Source organism: Pseudopodoces humilis, chromosome 12, assembly GCF_049639895.1.
Source record: "Pseudopodoces humilis isolate 2021_Gansu_Grassland_sample_001 chromosome 12, ASM4963989v1, whole genome shotgun sequence".
Taxonomy (NCBI): Eukaryota; Metazoa; Chordata; class Aves; order Passeriformes; family Paridae; genus Pseudopodoces; species Pseudopodoces humilis.
Window position 1 is genome coordinate 2,365,763 of NC_142211.1, and position 20,450 is coordinate 2,386,212.

General features: G+C 47.8%; 1 protein-coding gene across 1 annotated transcript; it reads right to left on the bottom strand.

The window, feature by feature from the left end:
* Positions 1-3,462: 3,462 nt before the first annotated feature.
* On the bottom strand, positions 3,463-4,725 carry LOC148183275 (uncharacterized). Its single transcript, XM_088061378.1, has one exon. It carries the CDS (start codon positions 4,723-4,725, stop codon positions 3,463-3,465), a length of 1,263 nt encoding a protein of 420 aa, XP_087917504.1.
* Positions 4,726-20,450: the final 15,725 nt, after the last annotated feature.

The window sequence follows — 20,450 nt, forward strand, 5'->3', positions numbered from 1 at the left end:
TAGTAATTCAGTGCAATCAGACTTTTAAATCAAGATTCATGAAAAGGGAGTATACATCCCACACAGCAAGTTTTACCAATCATGCAACATATCAGCATTTCTGTTAAAGGATTTAGACCTTGCTATGCTACCAGTATGCAGGAAGACACTACATTCACACAAACAGCTTTGAATCTCTCCAATAAACAATACTGTTAAAATGTACAACTCAGTGAAAATACAAGGTTAGTTTTAACAGAGTTCCAGTAATGATGTTGTTATAAATGCAATGGCAAAATAGGGTTAATATAAAAAGCGATTTATTATAAAACAATTTCAATCACAAACAACGAGAGAAAAAAAACACAATAAATCAGCGCAGCGCTGGGTGGACAGGGAGACGTCTATACCCGGAGGTACAGATTTACCCAAATCCACAAAGGAGGGTAGACTGGGGGTTTTTTATAGGGATTTTGTGTCCTGAGGCCAAAACTCCGAGCAGTTACTGTTCAACAAAGAGTTTAGATGGCTGGTTGAATGAATTTCCTGGAACCGTGGAACTGAATCAATAGACGACTGGGCAGAGTCCGCTCGCATGTGAAAGGTTCTGAGTGCTTCTTGATTGTATCTTCAGTTGGACTCTCAGGGTGAAGTGTCCAGGTCCAGTGTGGAGTCGATGGATATCTCGGCTGGGCTCCTCTTATTGTCTGGCCTGATTGCATCTTCAGTCCGGGCTTGCAGGAAGGGGTGTCCCGGTGCGGTGTGGAGTCGATGGGCATCTCGGCCTGTCTCCTTTCTTTGTTTAGCTTAATTGTTCGTGTCCTGCTCTTTCTTTCAGGCTGATGAACGTCGCCTAGGGTCGTTACCATCTGAATGGGTAGTTACTGCTGGGTTTGGGGAAATTCTTCGGCCACACTATATTTTATATAATTTTTACATTGTTACAAATCCAGTTATATACTTATTTATTCTTTCACGAATTTTTATCCAAGGTTACATTTATCACAATGTCACAAATACTGCAAGGATAACCCATCTGCATTCTGGGATTTGAGTAAGTCATGTCACCTGTTAATTGAACGACAAGCTCTCCCATACCAATTTCTGCAGTTTTCTGATAATAGAGTAGCCAAGGATCTCTGTGTTTCAATGTATCTTCTTGGCATTTTGACAGCAATCTGCTGTAGCTTCAGCATTCAGTGTAGGCTATAAATCTGCCATGATTTATGGTTCCGGGGTCAGACAGGTAGGCCGAGCTAGGCTAGTTAGCAAAGGCCAACATCTTTCGGAGTCAGCAGCATGCCTCGTGCCGTGATTTATGATTTCTTGCTATCAAGGGCCAACTGGCGCTGGGTGAACAGGGGCCGCGGACGCCGGAGAGACTGTGGGAGGAGTGGACAGCGAAGAAGCCGCGGCTAGAGGGCGGGCACTGGAGGTGCCGCAGCAGGAGAGGCACCCTAGAGAGCAGCCACTGCGGGGAAGGCAGAATGTGAAGATGCCTCACCCCGGGACGCCAGCGCAAGAGGGACCGGGGCGGGGGGGGGGGGGGGGGGGGGGGCGGGTCGAGGGGGCCGACAGAAGCCGAGAGGGCCCAATAAGGACCAGGGGAGCAACTGTGGGGAGTCTGACATTGTGGGGGCAGCTGGAAAAGGAGCCACTGTGAGCCACTGTGGGGGGAGCTGACAGCTGCGAACCTGCTTGTGTGGGTGGCACCATCTTTTACTAATAACTGTGATTTCATTTTTATTGAGAAATTTTTAATGTATAATCAAGTACTTTGTTCTGTTTGAAATCCTATTTGTTTTGATTACAGTCCAGAAAAAGTTTGGTTTCATTCCCAACATATGTTGAAGGTAAGATATATTTAATAACTTAATGTTTTTTTCATTATATAAAGAACTCAAATATTTTTAATGTATAGAATTTTATTTTTATGTGCAGAATATAAAACTTGCCAGGGTTGGATGAACTGATTTAGATTAAACTGTGTCCAACCTGAAACTTGAATAAAACTCTAGTAGGCTTTTTTGAAAGTTGAGTAAAATTTCTCTCTTATATTGTAGCACTTTATTGATGGCTCCTGCCACCTTTCTACTGGTTCTATCAATATCATTTAAATCACTGATTAAAAAAACCACCATGGAATTAACAATGTATGTGAATGTGTGTGTAGAGAATAGTTTGTTGTCTGATAAGGAATAAAGGTTAGACAAAACAATCAAATTCTCCACAAAACTGAGATTTAATTGGCAGACAAGTAAGAGGAAACTTGCACTGATTTTCAGATACTTATTCTCTGATTAAATAACCCTTATGCTTTATGGAATGACAAAAAAAGAAGCTGATGTCATATTTAATTTGGAATTCATTAAGCTTTACAGTGTACTGTCTTTAGACTGTAAAGTTTAGAATTGGTTTAGTCTTTAAAAATATATGGTTTATATTTTAGAAACCTGTGACCAGATGAACTGGTGTAAGTTACATAGGTTGCTTTGAAACTAGCGGAGATCTGGAAATTCAAACCAGTGAAATATCTGTCTCCGGTAGGCAGCCTTCTGTCAAAGACTATTGTAAAGTGTGTCCCTGCCCCACAGAAAATAAAAAAATCTCTTAGCATTCTCTGAGATACCAGTCCAGTGGGCTGTTGCTTAAAACACTGAACACACTATTTTATGCAGGTAATTGATAATATGAAAAAAACTTTCACCTGTACTACATTTCTATTCAAGATATAATTTCATACTCTAACATAATGTAAAGAGGAGATTCCACTAGCTGTTCAAAGTGCTGAGAGAACAATTGAAGTATTCTTATTCCTATGCAAGGACAAAACTAAAGAGCTTATTTTGCCCTAAAGTGAACCCTGCCATATAGGAGAATGATCTATTGTGAGAAATTGAATTAGAAATTAATTTCTGCTGGAGAGATGGTGAAAGGACATGCTCAGGGGTTTTGTATGCCTTGATTAAAAATACTGATTGCCATGCTATCATGCTAAAATTAAGTAGTTCAGAGGAGCATTTACAGCTCTCAGGTACAGGCTCAAGTATGCCGCGGAGACGGAAAGCCCGGAGTACCGCGACTTCTCTAGAGACAGCCTTAAGAAGGGCTGGGCCGAAGCGCGTGTGAGCAGCTTCGAGCAGTCGAGTGATTCCAGCTCAGCTCAGTAATAGTAGTGATTTCAGCTCAGCTCGGCTCGGCGGCGGCAGCAGGCAACCAACACAGGAAGCAGGGACAAGAAAGCTGGTCCAGCGTTCCACCGAGGCACAAGCCTTTATTCAGGCAGAGCTTCGGCAAAGGGGGCCGGTAACAGCGAATCTCCCGAAGAGGGGAAAACCCGGGATATTTATGGGGAAGGAGAGGGGCGGAGGGAAGCCCGAGATACCTGTATCAGGGTGGGACAGCAGGGGAGAACACCAATGAAACACAACAGTTTAACATATCTAACTCAAAGACCCCTGGGAGCGACACATTGTGTCTCTCTTACAGAGAAGTATCTCCTCTCCAGGGAAGAGCCAGGATCTCGGGCCCAGCGGGCTCCTCTGTACCCACAACTCCCCCTTCCTTACTTATTAAAAAGGCATCCCCTAGAGAGTTAGCTGATAGCTTCTTAAAACATGAAAACATACTTAGGAAGATAATAACAATCAAGAAAACCCAAAAAATGTTCTTGAGGATGGAGGCAACCCATCTCTCGAGTCCCCAGCTCACAAAAAAGTCTTCAAGCCACTGGGGCTCTTTTTCAGTCTGGAGTTTTTGGACTGCATGTTGGAGTCTCTGGATGTGGGCGTGGATGCCTTCGCTGGGGCTGGAGAGGTTAAAGCAGCACAAACCGTCTGATTCCTCGCAGCCGTGTCCATGGGCCAGGAGTAGAAAGTCTATGGCAGCTCGATTTTGTAGCATGGCATGCCTAACAGTCTCTTCATCTGTCAGGAGGTCACTCAGGACGGAGGAGGTCCGGTTGGCCTGCTTACCAAGCCAACACTCCAGGTGAGAAGGCTCACCAAGGGCTTTAGCAGCAGCTGCCCACAGCAAAAATGCTGACATCACCACCCTCTTTGTGTAGGACCGATCTTTAATTTGGCTATTGCAATTTTCATCTAATTGGGTGAGATCTTTCTTTTGGCGGGCCAATTCATTCTTTTTCAGCCAATCATGTATTAGAGTTGAATTTGGAGTGAGGATGGTAAGCTGTCCAAGCGTGCAAGGACCTCCCCGGAGTCGGGAAGGGATTCCTGCCCACACTCTATCCGCACAGATCAAGAACACTCCCCGGGGCAGCACTCTGGGATAGTGAGAGGAGGTGGATCGTGTGCTGCTGGTGTAATTGCACCATTTGGACTGACTGTAAATTTTACTGTTGGGAGTCACATTTTTCCTTGATTTAATTGCCTTTTGGTATTTCGAGGCAGGCCATGCATTGGCTACTGGGTGATAATTAAAATTTATGCAATAGGTAGCTTTGGAGGATCCCAAAAGCTCTAATTCCTGGGGTTCCTCTGGTGCATGGGGCAAGATCTTTGTCCACTCGTCCCAAGTGTCTACTGGGTTGGGTTCTTTCCCTGTGAAAGGATATTCATGGGGCTTTAAAGGAATCCCTACCAGGCAGGATGACAGAGGGTTGGTGGCGCTGCCCATGGACAAACACATGTGGTCTTGTTGAAGCGTCTTTGCGAGGGTGATCCACACGTTCTCCTGGGGCTGTGCTACTAGCCAGGCATCCACAGCTGATGTTTTCAGGAGCATCCAGATAATCAGGAACATCAGGAACTCAAGGATGGTTTTGCTCTCCATTTTCTACAACAGGACATAAAAGATTAGCTCTGATTTTTGGAGGGGGGGGGGAGCTATTTTCTTTCTCCCTTTCCTCTCCTGTCTCCCCCCTCTTTAAAAAAAAAAACAAAAAAACAAAAAAACAAAAAACCAAACAATTGTAAGCAAGGTTATTTTGTGTATTGGGGACACATGACCCAACACCAGCAGCAGCACAGAGGTGCATTTTGGTGTAAACTGTCAATTAGGGCTAGGCAACGAGGGCGAGAAGGGGAAGGGGAAGGGAGTTAAGAAGACTTGTGTACTGTCATGGTGTCAGGTGTGACGTTGGCAGTCGTCTCGTTGCGGCCCTGGTAGCAGGACGGTTTGGCCTCTGTCTGGTTGATGGTCTGGTGGCAGGTCGGTTCGGTGGACTCCGACGACGTCTCCGTTTCCAGGCTGCAGTGGGCTGCTGTTTTTCTGGACCTGTGTGGGTCTCAGGAGACTTTGAAAGTTCTGAATCTGGTGCAGGGTTTGTAGGGCCTAAATAAGGTTTCACATTTTTCCCTGGGAGCCACTTAGGTCCTGATGGTGTGGATACACACACGTACCCTCTCCCCCAGGTAATCAATGGGAAGGGTCCCGATGTCAGTTGTGATTCAAGATCCTTGATCAGCACTGGCGGCTTCTCTGTGAGTTTGGCATGAGTTGAGTTAGAGAAGTGCCATATTACAGGGGGGTCAGGCTCTGTAGGCGAGCAATTTAGAAAGTTCATGACTTATAGAGCCTTACAGAGCCTCTCAATGGGGGGAATGATTTCTGTTCCTCCCCACTGGTGAACAAGGACTCTTTTTAGGTTTTGGTGGGTTCTCTCTACTATTGATTGCCCTGTAGGAGAATGAGGAATGCCCGTGGTGTGTTTCACCCCCCACTCATTGAAAAAGTCTCTTAATTTGTGAGAGGTGTAAGCAGGTCCATTGTCTGTTTTAATTTGTTCTGGGACTCCCAGGGTAGCAAAAGCAAGGAGAAAATGTCGGATGGTGTGCTTGGCATTTTCTCCTGCATGGGCTGAGGCAAACACTGCACCAGAGAAGGTGTCTACGGAGACATGTACATATTTGACTCTTCCGAAGGACGGGACGTGAGTGACATCAGTTTGCCATATCTGGCAGCTGTTCAGTCCTCAGGGGTTAACCCCGGAGTTAACGACAGGTATTTGGAACGATTGGCAATTAGGACAGGTGGCAACTATTGCTCTAGCCTGGTCTCTGGGTAGTCTGAACATTCTCATCAGTGCAGGCACGTTCTGGTGGAAGAACTGGTGGGACAATTTCACTTGTGCAAAAATGTCAGGGACATTGGCTGCCTCAGCAGGCATGGCTAAGGCATCTGCCCTCCTGTTTCCTTCGGCAATGGCACCTGGGAGGTCTGTGTGCGCCCTCACATGCATGACATAGTAAGGTTGCTTTCTGTGAGAGATAAGATATACTAATTCAGAAAGCAATTTGTATAAATTTGGGTTAGAGACCTCTTTTAGAAATGCATGTTCTGCTCTCATAGCTATTCCAGCTACATAAGCCGAATCAGTCACCAGATTGAAAGGTTCTTGGAATTTCTCAAAAGCTCTGACAATGGCTGCTAATTCAGCAATTTGTGGTGATCCTTCGACCACTTGGACATCAGACTCCCATTTCTGTGTCCTGGGGTTCTTCCAAGTCATGACTGACTTGTGGGATTTCCCTGAGCCATCTGTGAAAACCGTCAGGGCCTGGAGCGGTGTTTTGCTCTGTAATGATTTGGGGACTAAATTAAATGAGGTTTTGAAAAGTCTGTGGCCAGGTGGGTGTATAGAAATTTGGCCTGAATAGCTATCGAGAGCAAACTGAAGGCTCTCATTGGTTTGGAGCAAAGGCTCCAAACTTCCAGTTGCCAATGGGAGGAAGATGCAGGTGAACTCACAGGCTGCAAGAGTGCGGAGACGGACTCTAGCTCTTTTAATGAGTTCAGCCATGATTTCCTGCGGAGTGGTAATGGTCTTAGTGGGCTGGTTATGTGTAAAGATCCACTCGATGATAAGGAGAGGATCTTTCAATGCGGTGTCCCATTGAAAAATGAGCGCGTGCAAGTGCGGGGCCTTACCCAGGATAACCAGCTGGAAGGGCAGGCTGGGCTCATACCGGTGGGCTTGTCGTGAATACAGGGCCTCTTGGACCTTGGTGATGGATTCCCGGGCCTCCGGCGTGAGGGAGCGTGGTGAGTCGAGGGCCTCACTGCCACAGAGCAGGTTGAAGAGGGGCACAAGGACTTCTGTTGTTACCCCAAGCAGAGGGCGTATCCAGTTGATGGACCCGCAGAGCTGATGTAGGTCGCGCAGGGTCTTGGGGTCGTCTTTGATGGTCAGCTGCTGGGGCACAATGGTCTTCTCACGGATCTGGAGTCCCAGGTAGGTTCAAGGGCAGGTGTGCTGGATCTTGTCCTCACGGATCTCAAATCCAGCGTCCTCAATTGTCTGGATAGTTTTTTGTAAAGTCCGGTGCAGATAGTTATCGTCAGCAGCACAAACCAGGATGTCATCCATGTAGTGGAGGATGACGGCATCTGGGAACAGGGTCCTCACAGGTGACAGGATGTGGGCCACGTACCATTGGCAGATGGTAGGAGAATTTTTCATCCCCTGAGGAAGGACCAGCCAATGGTATCTTTTTAAAGGTGCTTGTCTGTTTGGAGAGGGAACCGAGAATGCAAATCTGGGGGCGTCCCGAGGATGGAGTGGTATGTTGAAAAAACAGTCCTTTATGTCAATGACAGCCAGCTTCCAATCCCGGGGGAGCATTGAAGGGGAGGGCATGCCAGGCTGGAGGCGTCCCATATCCTCAATGACATCGTTGATCTTCCGGAGGTCCTGAAGGAGTCTCCACCTGTCCTTGCCTGGTTTGCGTAGGACAAAGACAGGCGAGTTCCAAGGGTTATTGGACTCAGTGATGTGGCCTTTGGCAAGCTGCTCTTCCACAAAGGCTTCCAGTGCGTGCAGTTTGGTCTCAGATAGGGGCCACTGATCAACCCACACTGGATGGTGCTGTTTCCAGGTGAGTTGGGGGATGGTAGGCGTGGCGTGCTTCTCAGTGACCCCGACTAAAAATCCCTGCTGGGAATCTGCAGAGAAGCCCCCCATTGGGACAGGAGATCCCGTCCCCAGAGGGTGATTGGTGCTCTCACCACAAATGGCCTGATGGTTGCCATTTGTCCCTCAGGTCCCTCGATGACAATATTCAGTTTGCTTCTCATGGAAGCTGTCATCCCTCCAATTCCTGAAATCATGCCTGCCACAGGTTGTAATTCCCAATTGTCTGGCCACTCGGAGCGGGCGATGATGGTAACATCTGCTCCAGTGTCTAGCATTCCTGGACGCTGAATCCTTTCTCCATAACAAAACAGGCTGCAGTCCACAATAGGTTTGCAGGAGCCCACAACCTGTGTCCACATAGCACTGGGGTTGAGGGGAACATGATCTGGGCAGTCACTTGGAAGTAACAAGGCCTGTGCCACAGGAGTCTGTTCCTTTAAATAATAAGGAGGGTCTATGCAGGTCAGAGAGATGGAAATTTCATCTCCAGGGTATATAGTCTGGACCTCAGGAACAGTATGAATTTGTCCTGGACAGTTGGTAGGATCTCCAAGTATTAAGATGTTAGAGGGACCGCCTGGTGGTCCACGTTTCCCTGTGGGGACTTTGTAAACACAGTCACCCTTCATATGTAAAGAGAGTCTAGTTACCAGTTGACGTCGGATTCCCATCTGAAGCGCTCCACCTGCTGGGCTTAATATCGGGGTCCCCGTGGAGGCAGGATGGTGGGTTTGGCAGGAGGGGTGGAGTGGTGCGGCATTTGATTTGATGTCGAAGCGCGGGGCCGTTCCGCGCTCTGCTTGAAGTTTCCCGAATGCCAGTTCTGTCTGGGGAACCGTTGGTGGGCTGGAGGTTGTATAGAATGTCTCTCTGGACAGTCTTTGAAAAAATGTCCAGGCTCACCACAATTAAAACAACGATTTGTGTTGGGGTCTGCAGCATAAGCTCCAGATATCTCCTCTGCCACTCCTTTAGCCACTGCAAGTGCCACTGTATTCTCACTTGAGGCAGAGGAGTGTTTGGTGCAAGCTTCAACCATCTGATCTATGGTTGGTTCTGGGTCCAGAGGGAGGGCTTGCAAAACTGCTTTGCACTCCTGATTATCATTGGCCATTGCTATTTTTACTAATAATTCCTTTTGTGCCTGTGGGCTCTCTATTTGCTTTTCAATAGCCACTTTTAACTTATCAATATACTTAATAAAAGACTCAGTTGCCCCTTGCTTAATATTGGTGAAGCACTGTGTTGGCACTTTATCATCAGGGGTGGTAAAAAGAGATATCTTAGCAGCATTAGCTATATCCTGTAAAGCTGCTTCAGGCAGATCCCGGGCCTGATCTCAGGGCGTTTGGAAATCTTCTCCTGCTAATTGTTCTAAAGTAAAATTAGGTCTGTTAGCATCTCTTGCATAAACATCTGCCAATTGCTTTAAATGTTTCTTCCACTGCCTCTCCCACAACATGTATTCTGCTGGGGAGAGAAGGCAGTTCATAATATTCTTGATGTCATGGGGGACCATGACGTGGGCAGAGAAGGAGGCTTCCAGCATGTGTTTAAAAAAATGTGAACTCCTGCCATGTTCCTCTGCAGCTTTACAAAGTTCCTGCAGTTCCCTATAGTGAAGGGATTCCCATGCAGCAACCTGTGCCCCTGTCCTGTCTCTCCTCATTATTACAGGAAAGGCAAGTATTTTTCGGGACAGGGCTGAGTTCCCCGCCCGTGTGGCTTCCCTCTGCACCTCAGCCCAGTGGTCTTCATACTCAGAATCTGAATAAGAAGATTCACTGCTCTCATCTCCTAGTGGAGATGGGGCGCGCTTGGTAGCAGCGCGGGGCCGGCTCGGGTGCCTAGAGCTGGCCCTTTTGTGGTTGCGTGGGGAAGCCGGGATGGCCCCGCTCCAGCCGGAGCCGTCCCGACCTCCGGGGCACTGGGTCCCTGGAGTGGGAGCGCCGCTGGGGGCGAGGCTCTCGCACAAAGGGACAGGAGCGGGGACCGCGACGGGGAGGGGTCTCCCGATGGATGGGGGGGGGCCTGACGCGGTTACACCCAACGACGCAGTGGGGGGGGAGGAGCAGCAGGAAGAGAAGGGGTAAAGGCGGGAAAGCTGGGGTGGGAGTGGGACAAAATGGCGGGGCTGGCCACGCTGCCAGCGCCAGCTGTGCTAACGCTAGAAACTGGGGGGGACAGAACCGGGTGTGAGGGCATAGGGGAGAGGGTAGAGGAAAGGCCCAGAGCAGCATGGCCACTGCTGTCCTGGTACGGGCAGAGGGACGGTAGCGGGGCGTCAGAGAGACGGCAGCAGCTCTGTGCCCGGGGGCAACGTCCACCCCCCGACTGACTCTCAGATAGGGAAAGGGGTTCGGGGACACCTGGAGGGGCTGACGGGGTTGGGGGGTTTAACTGGGGACCCAAAACTCCCTCTTCTTTTTTTCCCTCTTTTTCCAATGAGAAAATAATATTTTGAAACACAGGAAAAACTTTGCAACAGAAAAATCCCCTTTAGCTTGAACTGTATATAACTTTCTTCCCACTTTATCCCAAAAAATTCCTGATTTAGCAGAGTCCGAATTAATCTTAAAATGTTTAAAAACCCAATGAATAAATCTTTTTAAATCCCCTTTAGAAAACTTAAAATTTCCTGCTTTTAGGGTATTTACAACTTGGATATAAAAGTCCCTCTCAGGTGGGGTCAGTCTCCGTACAGAGGACTCATTCCCCATCCTTTTTCACTCTCCACCCAGCAGTAAAACAGCAAAGAAAAAAAAAGCCCGAAGAGGAAAAAAAAAAAAACTTTCACGGGATCGACTTACAATTTCTCTTCGGCAGATGCCGGCGGGCGAAAAAAAAGCTGCTGGGCGGGTGGTCACCTGGGGGCCGGTCCTCAGGGGCTTTCCTTGCCCCAGATGGTCAGACGAGGGTCCCGGCCGCAGCCTCTTGGATCGCTTCTTGCTAGAACGCAAGCAAGCTTCCTTGAGGGGCGGCGGCTCGCCACGCAGCTAAAACTGCGAGCGGACGCTTCTTTGGGGCTTCTTCAAAGGCCCCACGCTTGGGTCGCCAGTTGCCGCGGCGACGGAAAGCCCGGAGCACCGCGACTTCTTTAGAGACAGCCTTAAGAAGGGCTGGGCCGAAGCGAGTGTGAGCAGCTTCGAGCAGTCGAGTGATTCCAGCTCAGCTCAGTAGTAGTAGTAATTTCAGCTCAGCTCGGCTCGGCTCGGCAGCGGCGGCAGGCAGGCAATACAGGAAGCAGGGACGAGAAAGCTGGTCCAGCGTTCCACCGAGGCACAAGCCTTTATTCAGGCAGAGCTTCGGCAAAGGGGGCCGGTAACAGCGAATCTCCCGAAGAGGGGAAAACCCGGGATATTTATGGGGAAGGAGAGGGGCGGGGGTGTTGAGGGTTAGGTGTCCTTTTTTTTTTGTTTTGTTTTGTTTTGTCCTTCTGGCCTGCCCGGGGAATTTTTACCCATTTTGTGCTGGGACAACCTAACTACCTGTACTTAGGGGTGCTCACAACGGACAAAGAGTGGCCGGGCCCGGGGGGTGGGGAAGGGGCAGAAAAGGAGGGTGGGGACAGTTTTTTTAGCTGGTTTTCTTCGGCTTCGGGGAAGGACGTTCGTGTGCTGGGTCGCGGAGCTGCTGCGGTGGAGAGAAGGGAATTTCGCCATCACCCAGACGGAGCGGCTGCTTCTTCTCCTTCTCCCCTCTTCGTTGGTGGCCTCTCACCCCCTGTCTTGCCGGGACGTGTGGCAGCCACCGCCGCGGAGCTTCTGATACACCTCAGCCACCGGCCCAGGATCTCAGCTCGTCCCTGCTGTTTCCAGCCGACTGTTCCTCGGAGCCCTGCAGGAGCACCGGGACTGACTGCCCGAGGGGGCTTGTGAAAACAAAACCTCTCCCCCATCCCATCTCAGCCGAGAAAGCTGTCATGGGGTCCCTGGTTCTGTGTTCTTGTTATTGCTGTAGTTATTGTTTGTTTCTTTGCCTGGTTATACTAGTAAAGAACTGTTATTCCTATCCCCAGATCTCTGCCTGAAAGCCCCTTGATTTCAAATTTATCGTAATTCGGAGGGAGGGGGTCTACATTCTTTCATCCTAAGGGAGGCTCCTGCTCTCCCTAGCAGACACCTGTCTTCTAGAACCAAGACAGGGGGGAAGCCCGAGATACCTGTATCGGGGTGGGACAGCAGGGGAGAACACCAATGAAACACAACAGTTTAACATATCTAACTCAAAGACCCCTGGGAGCGACACATTGTGTCTCTCTTACAGAGAAGTATCTCCTCTCCAGGGAAGAGCCAGTGTGATAAATGTAACCTTGGATAAAAATTCGTGAAAGAATAAATAAGTATATAACTAGATTTATAACAATGTAAAAAGTATATAAAATATAGTGTGGCCGAAGAATTTCCCCAAACCCAGCAGTAACTACCCATTCAGGCGGTAACGACCCTAGGCGACGTTCATCAGCCTGAAAGAAAAAGCAGGACACGAATGATTAAGCTAAACAAAGAAAGGAGCCAGGCCGAGATGGCTATCGACTCCACACCGCACCTGGGCACCCCTCCCTGCAAACCCCGACTGAAGATGCAAACAGGCCGGACAATAAGTGGAAGCCCAGCCGAGATATCTGTCGACTCCACACCGGACTTGGATACTTCACTCTGAAAGCCCAAACCGAAAATGAAATCAAGGAACACTCAGAACTTCTTTACATATGAGGAGACTCTGCCCGGACGTCTATTTGACTCTATTCTCCAACGCCAGGAAATCAATTCATCAAACAATCAAGGACCCTTGGTGAATGGTGCCTGCCTGGAATTTGGCCTCAGGACACAAAATCCCTATAAAAACCCCAGACAGTCTACCCTCCTTCGTGGATTTGGGAACACCTATACCTGTGGGTATAGACCCCTGTCCACCCAGCGCTGCGCTGTTTATTTTATTGTGGTTTTTCCTCATTGTTTATTTTTTATAGAAATTGTTTTTTTAATAAATTGTTCTTTTATTTAACCCAAATTTGCCTTTGCATGTATAACAGATTGGTGCCGTGAACTCGGATCGGAGAAACTGCGGGGAATCTCACTGCCCAGGACGGGTACCCCCGCTGATTTTGGCAGCCTGGTGAGTTGAGAGCCCCCGTAGTTCATTCCGATATCCGAACCAAATTTAGGCTGAGGTAAAAACCACAATAAAAAGGAAAAGGATCCGGATCGGAGAGCTCGGGAAGGCACGGAGCCTTCGGGAAGCCGCGGCTTGCTTTGCTCGTAAAACGTCTATTGTGCACAAAGACACCCACGCAGGAAAATAGCTGTAAGTACTGCTGGTTGAGTGGGCGATCGGGCGAGTGTGTGAGACGTGATCTGATCACGAAGCGAGTGCGGACTTCAAGGCCGCGTTTCCATCCTCCCGCGAGGGAATTGGCCGGCCGCGAAGGAAGCGATACAGAGTGAAAGTTTTTTTTCTCTCGACACACACTCGTAAAACCTGAGGCCAAAGGGTGTCTCGGGAACTGATCGCAAGGTACTAAAAGGGGAAGGATACGTCTTGTCGAGCTCGAGAATTGGTAAACCCTTTTAGTAAACGGACCCAGGTAGAGATCCAGGAAAGGATCAAAAAGTACCGATTACAAGAGACCTCAGCTCAGCTCGCTGAAAGGTGAGTATCGGCAAATTTTGATTCCTAGAGTAAGTACACAACGCAGAAACAGATATCGACTCCCGGAGAAGTCGAAGAAAGGTAAGAATATATATTTGCGAAGTATGGGGCAGAAAAAGAGTAAGCTTCAAGGAAGAAGCACAGGGAAAGATTCCTCCGATCAGGGGGAGGAATCACCAGACATCCCACTGGAGAGTCCCTTGGGGTGGATGCTAAAACACTGGGAAGATTGTCCCCAGAGGAAGGGGAAATCAAAGGAGAAATTAATACATTATTGTATGGAGGTTTGGGGAGGACAGGAGTTGAGAAGTCACCTCACTTGGCCAGTGTTAGGCACATTTGAAAAATGGACGTGTAACAAGTTATTCTCCTATGTGGAGAACAAGGTCCCCTCAGATCCTGAGGAGAGGGAATATGCTAAGCTCTGGGTAAATGTCAGAGTAGGGCTATTTCCAATAAAACAAAAAGAAAAACGTGAGTCGAGAGCTGAGTCCTGGGAACCCCTCGATCACTTACCACCACCCCCATATCGTGGACCGGCGGGACCTTCCTCTGCAGATCAAGTGGTGCCTTCAGCACCCTTGGGCCCCCGAGACCAACCCACTGAGATATGTGTGTCTCAAGCGGGAGACTCGGGGCCAGCAGCGATGCCGGCAGCCCTTCCCCTTTCCCCGCCTGTAAACACCGTAACCACAGCAACCTCCTCGGAGGTTTTTCCTGCACAAGGCTGGGGATCACCCTATCCGTCCCTGCCGGTCCAGCCACCACAACCGGGACCCTCCCATACAACGGAGGGGATTCCTCCCTTCAGCCGGGTGGCGGCAGAATTCCCACAATTGATAACAGGGAGGCAACCCACAATCACCAATTCCCCTCCCGCAAGTAGAACCCGTTTGAGAGCGAGAATGACGGATAATGAATGGGGAGAGAGTGAAGAGGGGCACCGGTTGTTCCCTCTTAGGGAAGTACCGACGGCCCCGGGAGTGATCGGTTTTGTGAATGTCCCCCTTAACTCTGGAGATGTAAGGGCATTTAAAAAAGAGATGGGGCGGTTGTTGGATGACCCTCCTGGGGTGGCTGAGAGGTTAGATGAATTTTTAGGGAGTAGTATTTATACCTTTGACGATCTTATGGCAATCCTGAGATCATTGTTTAATCAGGAGGAAAGGGAGATGATTAAACAAGCCGGGATCAGAGACTGGGACAGACGCAATCCACAGGGGACGCCAGGTAACCAGAAATGTCCTAGCGTAAGCCCGAGCTGGAATGCACAGACGGAGGAAGGCAGACGGAACATGATGGATTTAAGGAGCATGATTGTACAAGGTATAAGAGAAGCGGTCCCTAGGGGCCAGAATATTAGCAAAGTTTTTAGAGAATGTCAAGGAAAAGAGGAACCACCCACTGAATGGATCGAGAGATTACGGCGAAGTTTACAGATTTACTCTGGGACTGACCCGAACTCTCCTGTGGGGGAGGTTCTGTTAAAAACACAATTCGTTGCTAAATCTTGGGAAGATATTAGGAGAAAATTAGAAAAGATCGAGGAGTGGCAAGATAAAAGCCTCCAGGAGCTCCTAAGGGAAGCTCAAAAAGTATACATGAGGAGAGAAGATGAGAAGCAGAAATTGCAGGCTAAGGTTTTAGTAACTGCGGTGAAAGAGGTCCAGAAACAAGAGCAGATGCAGGGTAAGTTTAAAACACTACCCGGAAAAAGTCGAGGTTCTCACTGGGCAGCCCCGGCCCCACGGAGAGAACCCCCAGAATGCTACTACTGTAAAAAGGTAGAACACGTTCAGCGGAATTGTAGACAAAGAATAAAAGATGAGAAAATTTTTCAAGAGGATTAGGAGTGTCAGGGGCTCTTTAATTTGGGGACCGGAATATCCAAGGAGCCCTTGATAAAATTAAAAGTGGGACCCCAACGACAGGAGGTAAGTTTTCTTGTGGATACTGGGGCAGAGAGAAGTACCCTGCAGAAATTGCCATACGGATGTGTGGCTAGCAGAGAAAAAGTTTTTGTAATCGGTGCAAAGGGAGACCCCTTTGAAGTGCCTGCAATAAAAGACGTGGAAATAGAATCTGAAAATAAAATTTGCTTAGGGAATTTACTATTAGTGGAAGAAGCAGATTACAATTTGTTGGGAAGGGACATGATTGTCGCTTTAAGAATTAATATCATGATTAAAAAATTCTAAATTGGTGGTGAAAATATTTAAGTTGACTCCTAAAGATGAGAAGAAAATAAACCCTGAAGTATGGCATTCAAAGAGAGAGGTAGGAAAGCTAGATATCAAACCTATCAAAATAGAAATCGAGAACTCTGAAGACCCTATAAGGGTTAAACAATATCCCATCCCGATGGAAGGGAGAAGGGGGTTGAAACAAATAATTGATGACCTCCTAAAAGGGGGTACTTTAGAACCTTGCATGTCTCAACACAACACCCCCATCCTGGCTGTAAGGAAGACGGATGGCAGCTTCCGATTGGTCCAGGACCTACGAGCGGTAAACGCTAAGACCTGGACTAGATTCCCGGTGGTAGCCAACCCCTATACTTTACTAAATAGGCTCACACCAGAAGATGTGTGGTATAGTGTGATTGATTTGAAAGATGCTTTTTGGACTTGCCCTCTGGATGAAAGGAGTAGAGATTATTTTGCATTTCAGTGGGAGGACCCAGATACAAACCGTAAGCAACAGCTAAGGTAGACGGTCCTCCCCCAGGGGTTTGTGGAGTCTCCGAACCTTTTCGGACAAGCTTTAGAACAAATGTTAACCCAATTTGCTCTTGAGGACAGGACAAAGCTTTTGCAGTATGTAGATGACTTGCTAATAGCTGGACCGACTGAAGAGAGTGTGAGGAAAAGCACGATTGCCTTGTTAAACTTTCTAGGAAAGAAAGGTTTGAAAGTATCAAAATCCAAGCTGCAATTCACAGAGCCTGAAATAAAATACCTCAGACATTGGATATCTCAAGGGAAAAAAATTAGACCCGGAGAGGGTAGCAGGCATCCTTGCATTGCCTGCACCAAAAACAAAAAGGCAAATTAGACAAATTCTAGGGCTCTTGGGATATTGCAGGCAGTGGATTGAGGGTTTCAGTGAAAAAGTGAAGTTTTTGTATGAAAGGTTAAACACTGACAGGCTGAAGTGGACTGAACAGGATGAGTCTAATTTCCAGAAATTAAAAACTGTTCTTATGACTACCCCGGTACTAACTCTACCAGATACGAATAAAGAATTCCAGTTGTTTGTGAATGTGAGTAAACAAACAGCACAGGGAGTCCTGACTCAGGAATGGGCAGACAAAAGGAAGCCTATAGGCTTCAAAGATCTTAGATCCAATCAGTCGGGGTTGGCCTACGTGTTTACAAGCAATTGTAGCAGTGGCTCTGTTAGTGGGAGAAGCAAAGAAAATAACTTTTCCTCCCCTGGTAGTTTACACTCCCCACGACGTGAGAAACATATTGCAGCAAAAAGCAGAGAAGTGGCTGACTGATTCCAGGCTTCTAAAATATGAAGCCATCTTAATCAGCTCACCCGGTTTGGAATTGAAAACCACTGCACAAAAATCCTGCTCAGTTTCTATTCAGAAAAATTAGTACATGATTGTTCTAAAATCGTAGAGCTGCAGACCAGATAAGTTACATCAACGCAAACTGTGATTGTTTTCCATTTATACATTTTAAATGTGCTTATTGTAAACAAATTTGAGTAACCCACTGTTGGGGAGAGTACAAACCTAAAGGATTGTGTACCAATTGTCTGACTAAAGAACAGGAGCTGACTAGCCGTTTCTTAATACTTGTCACCCGGGCGGGGTTTTTAGAACTTAACTCTCCTGAGTGGTACCTGCTTTTTCAAAAGGGGATTAGAGGTAAACTAGACTCCAAGGCAGAAACTTTAGAAATTGAGTGCCAAAAGACAGTCAAGGTACCGAGCAGGACAGACACAATTAAGTCGTCTCGGTGGGCTGCTTTCAAGAGAAGGTACGCCATTAGGACTACAAGGGCCCCTGAAGAATATCCTTGCTGCCGAGAAGATGGTAATCCCCGCCATATATTTCTATACGGGCGAAGGGCAAGGCAGAGGGATACACCGGTGGGGAATCCTGACTGTCCTGAGTCTAGCCGTGTGCTTGGCCGAGGGAATGATTCCCGAGGTACCTCCGGGGGAGCGTCTCCTGGGGAAGTGTGAGCAGTGTCAGACTGCCACACATACCAGACGAATAGTTAACTACTGTCCTCCGGAACGTTGTTTGTCTAACAGCACTCAGTATAATCTTTGTGAATTAAAGGGGGAGGTCTAGTGTTACCACTCAGGGGCAAGTTTTAAGGACGGCCAGTCTAAAACTCCTATGAGAAAAAAAACTAAAGCTACCATCTGCAGCCAATGTAACAAAACTGTCTGGATAGGAAGAAAAAGACAATCCACCTTTTTAGCATATTATAAAGTTAACCCTTTATGTTACAATAAAGCAAACTTAAAAATGTGTACCGGGGGGGAAAGTGTATTGAGAAGGTAAAAATTTAAAACATGAAGAAAAAGCCTCTTTTAATAATGAACCGATAATTCTTGATTTGTTAAAAAGTGATGATGACCGAGTATGTTTGCAATTCGACCAAGTGTTCTGCTTCTACAGAGATGAGGAAGGGATGGATCCTGAAAACAAAATAAACATAACCTGTCACAAGAATATTGTGAGAATTCGTTAACGGACTGGGAAGAAAATGAATGTGAGTGAAAATTATAGTCCTTCCCCCATAGAATTGTGAGAAATGAACTTGTAAAAATTCGTAGAAATCTAAATAAATGTATATAACAATAATGATATAAAATATAATGTACAGTATGACACACAAGCCCTTCCCAGATCTAGCCACGAATTCCCACTCAAAGGATAACGATCCTAGCCAGCGCCCATCAACAAAAAGAATAGACAGGACACAGCCCATCAAGCTGACAGGACAAAAACTCCTCAAACTGACAAGGACAGGCTCGGTGACCATCAACGGGGAAGAATAGACAGGACACGAAACATCAAGCCAAAACGGAGAGGCTCCGACGAGATATTCATCACCGGACCTGAACACCCCGCCTTGCAGGCTACCGTTGGGGGAAGCCATCAGGTAAACAAAAGGAAAAATCCAGCCGAAATATCCATCGGCTCCAACCCGGATCCAGCCATCCCATCCGGATGGCCTGAACCACAATGAAATCAAGAGCCACTCAGAACTTCTTTACATATGAGGAGACTCGGTCCAGACGTCCATTCGACTCTATTCTCCAACGCCAGGAAATCAATTCATACGACAATCAAAGACTGTTGATGAATGGTGCCTGCCTGGAATTTGGCCTCAAGGCTAAAAATCCCTATAAAAACCCCGGACAGTTTACCCTCCTTCGTGGATTTGGGAACACCTATACTTTTGGGTATAGACCCCTGTCCACCCAGCGCTGCGCTGTTTGTTTTATTGTGGTTTTCCCTCATTGTTTATTTTTTTATAGAAATTGTTTTATAATAAATTGTTTTTATTTAACCCAAATCTGCCTTTGCATTTATAACAGATTGGTGCCGTGACTCGGATCGGAGAAACTGCGGGGAATCTCGCTGCCCAGGACGGGTACCCCCGCTGATTTTGGCGGCCTGGTGAGTTGAGAACCCCCGTAGTTCATTCCGATATCCGAACCAAATTTAGGCGGAGGTAAAAACCACAATAAAAAGGATAAATCCGGATCGGAGAGCTCGGAAGGCACGGAGCCTTCGGAAGCCGCGGCTTACTTTGCTCGTAAAACGTCTAGTGCGCACAAGGACACCCACGCAGGAAAATAGCTGTAAGTACTGCTGGTTGAGCGGGCGATCGGGCGAGTGTGTGAGACGTGATCTGATCACGAAGCGAGTGCGGACTTCAAGGTCGCGTTTCCATCCTCCCGCGAGGGAATTGGCCGGCCGCGAAGGAAGCGATACAGAGTGAAAGTTTTTTTTTTTCCCTCGACACACACTCGTAAAACCTGAGACCAAAGGGTGTCTCGGGAACTGATCGCAAGGTACTTGGAGGGGAAGGGACGTCTTGTCGAGCTCGAGGCTGGTAAACCCTCTTAGTAACGGACCCAGGGAGAGGTCCAGGGAAGAATCAAAAGTTCCGATTACAAGAGACCTCAGCTCAGCTCGCTGAAAGGTGAGTATCGGCAAATTTTGATTCCTAAGTACACAACGCAGAAACTGATATCGACTCACGGAGAAGTCGAAGAAAGGTAAGAATATATTTGCGAAGTATGGGGCAGAAAAAGAGTAAGCTTCAAGGAAGAAGCACAGGAAAAGATTCCTCCGATCAGGGGGAGGAATCACCAGATATCCCACTGGAAAGTCCCTTGGGGTGGATGATAAAACACTGAGAAGATTGTCCCCAGAGGAAGGGGAAATCAAAGGAAAAATTAATACATTATTGTATGGAGGTTTGGGGAGGACAGGAGTTGAGAAGTCACCTCAATTGGCCAGTGTTAGGCACATTTGAAAAATGGACGTGTAACAAGTTGTTCTCCTATGTGGAGAACAAAGTCCCCTCAGATCCTGAGGAGAGGGAATACGCTAAGCTCTGGGTAAATGTCAGAGTAGGGCTATTTCCAATAAAGCAAAAAGAAAAACGTGAGTCGAGAGCTGAGTCCTGGGAACCCCTCGATCACTTACCACCCCCGTATCGAGGACCAGCGGGACCTTCCTCTGCAGATCAAGTAATGCCCACAGCACCCTTGGGCCCCCGAGACCAACCCACTGAGATACGTGTGTCTCAAGCGGGAGAGTCGGGGCCAGCAGCAATGCCGGCAGCCCTTCCCCTTTCCCCGCCTGTAAACACCGTAACCACAGCAACCTCCTCGGAGTTTTTTTCTGCGCAGGGCTGGGGACCCCCCTACCCGCCCCTGCCGGCCCGGCCGCCACAAC

Coding starts and splice junctions, on each gene's coding strand:
- LOC148183275 (XM_088061378.1), bottom strand. CDS start 4,725: ATGCTCCTGAAAACATCAGCTGTGGATGCCTGGCTAGTAGCACAGCCC.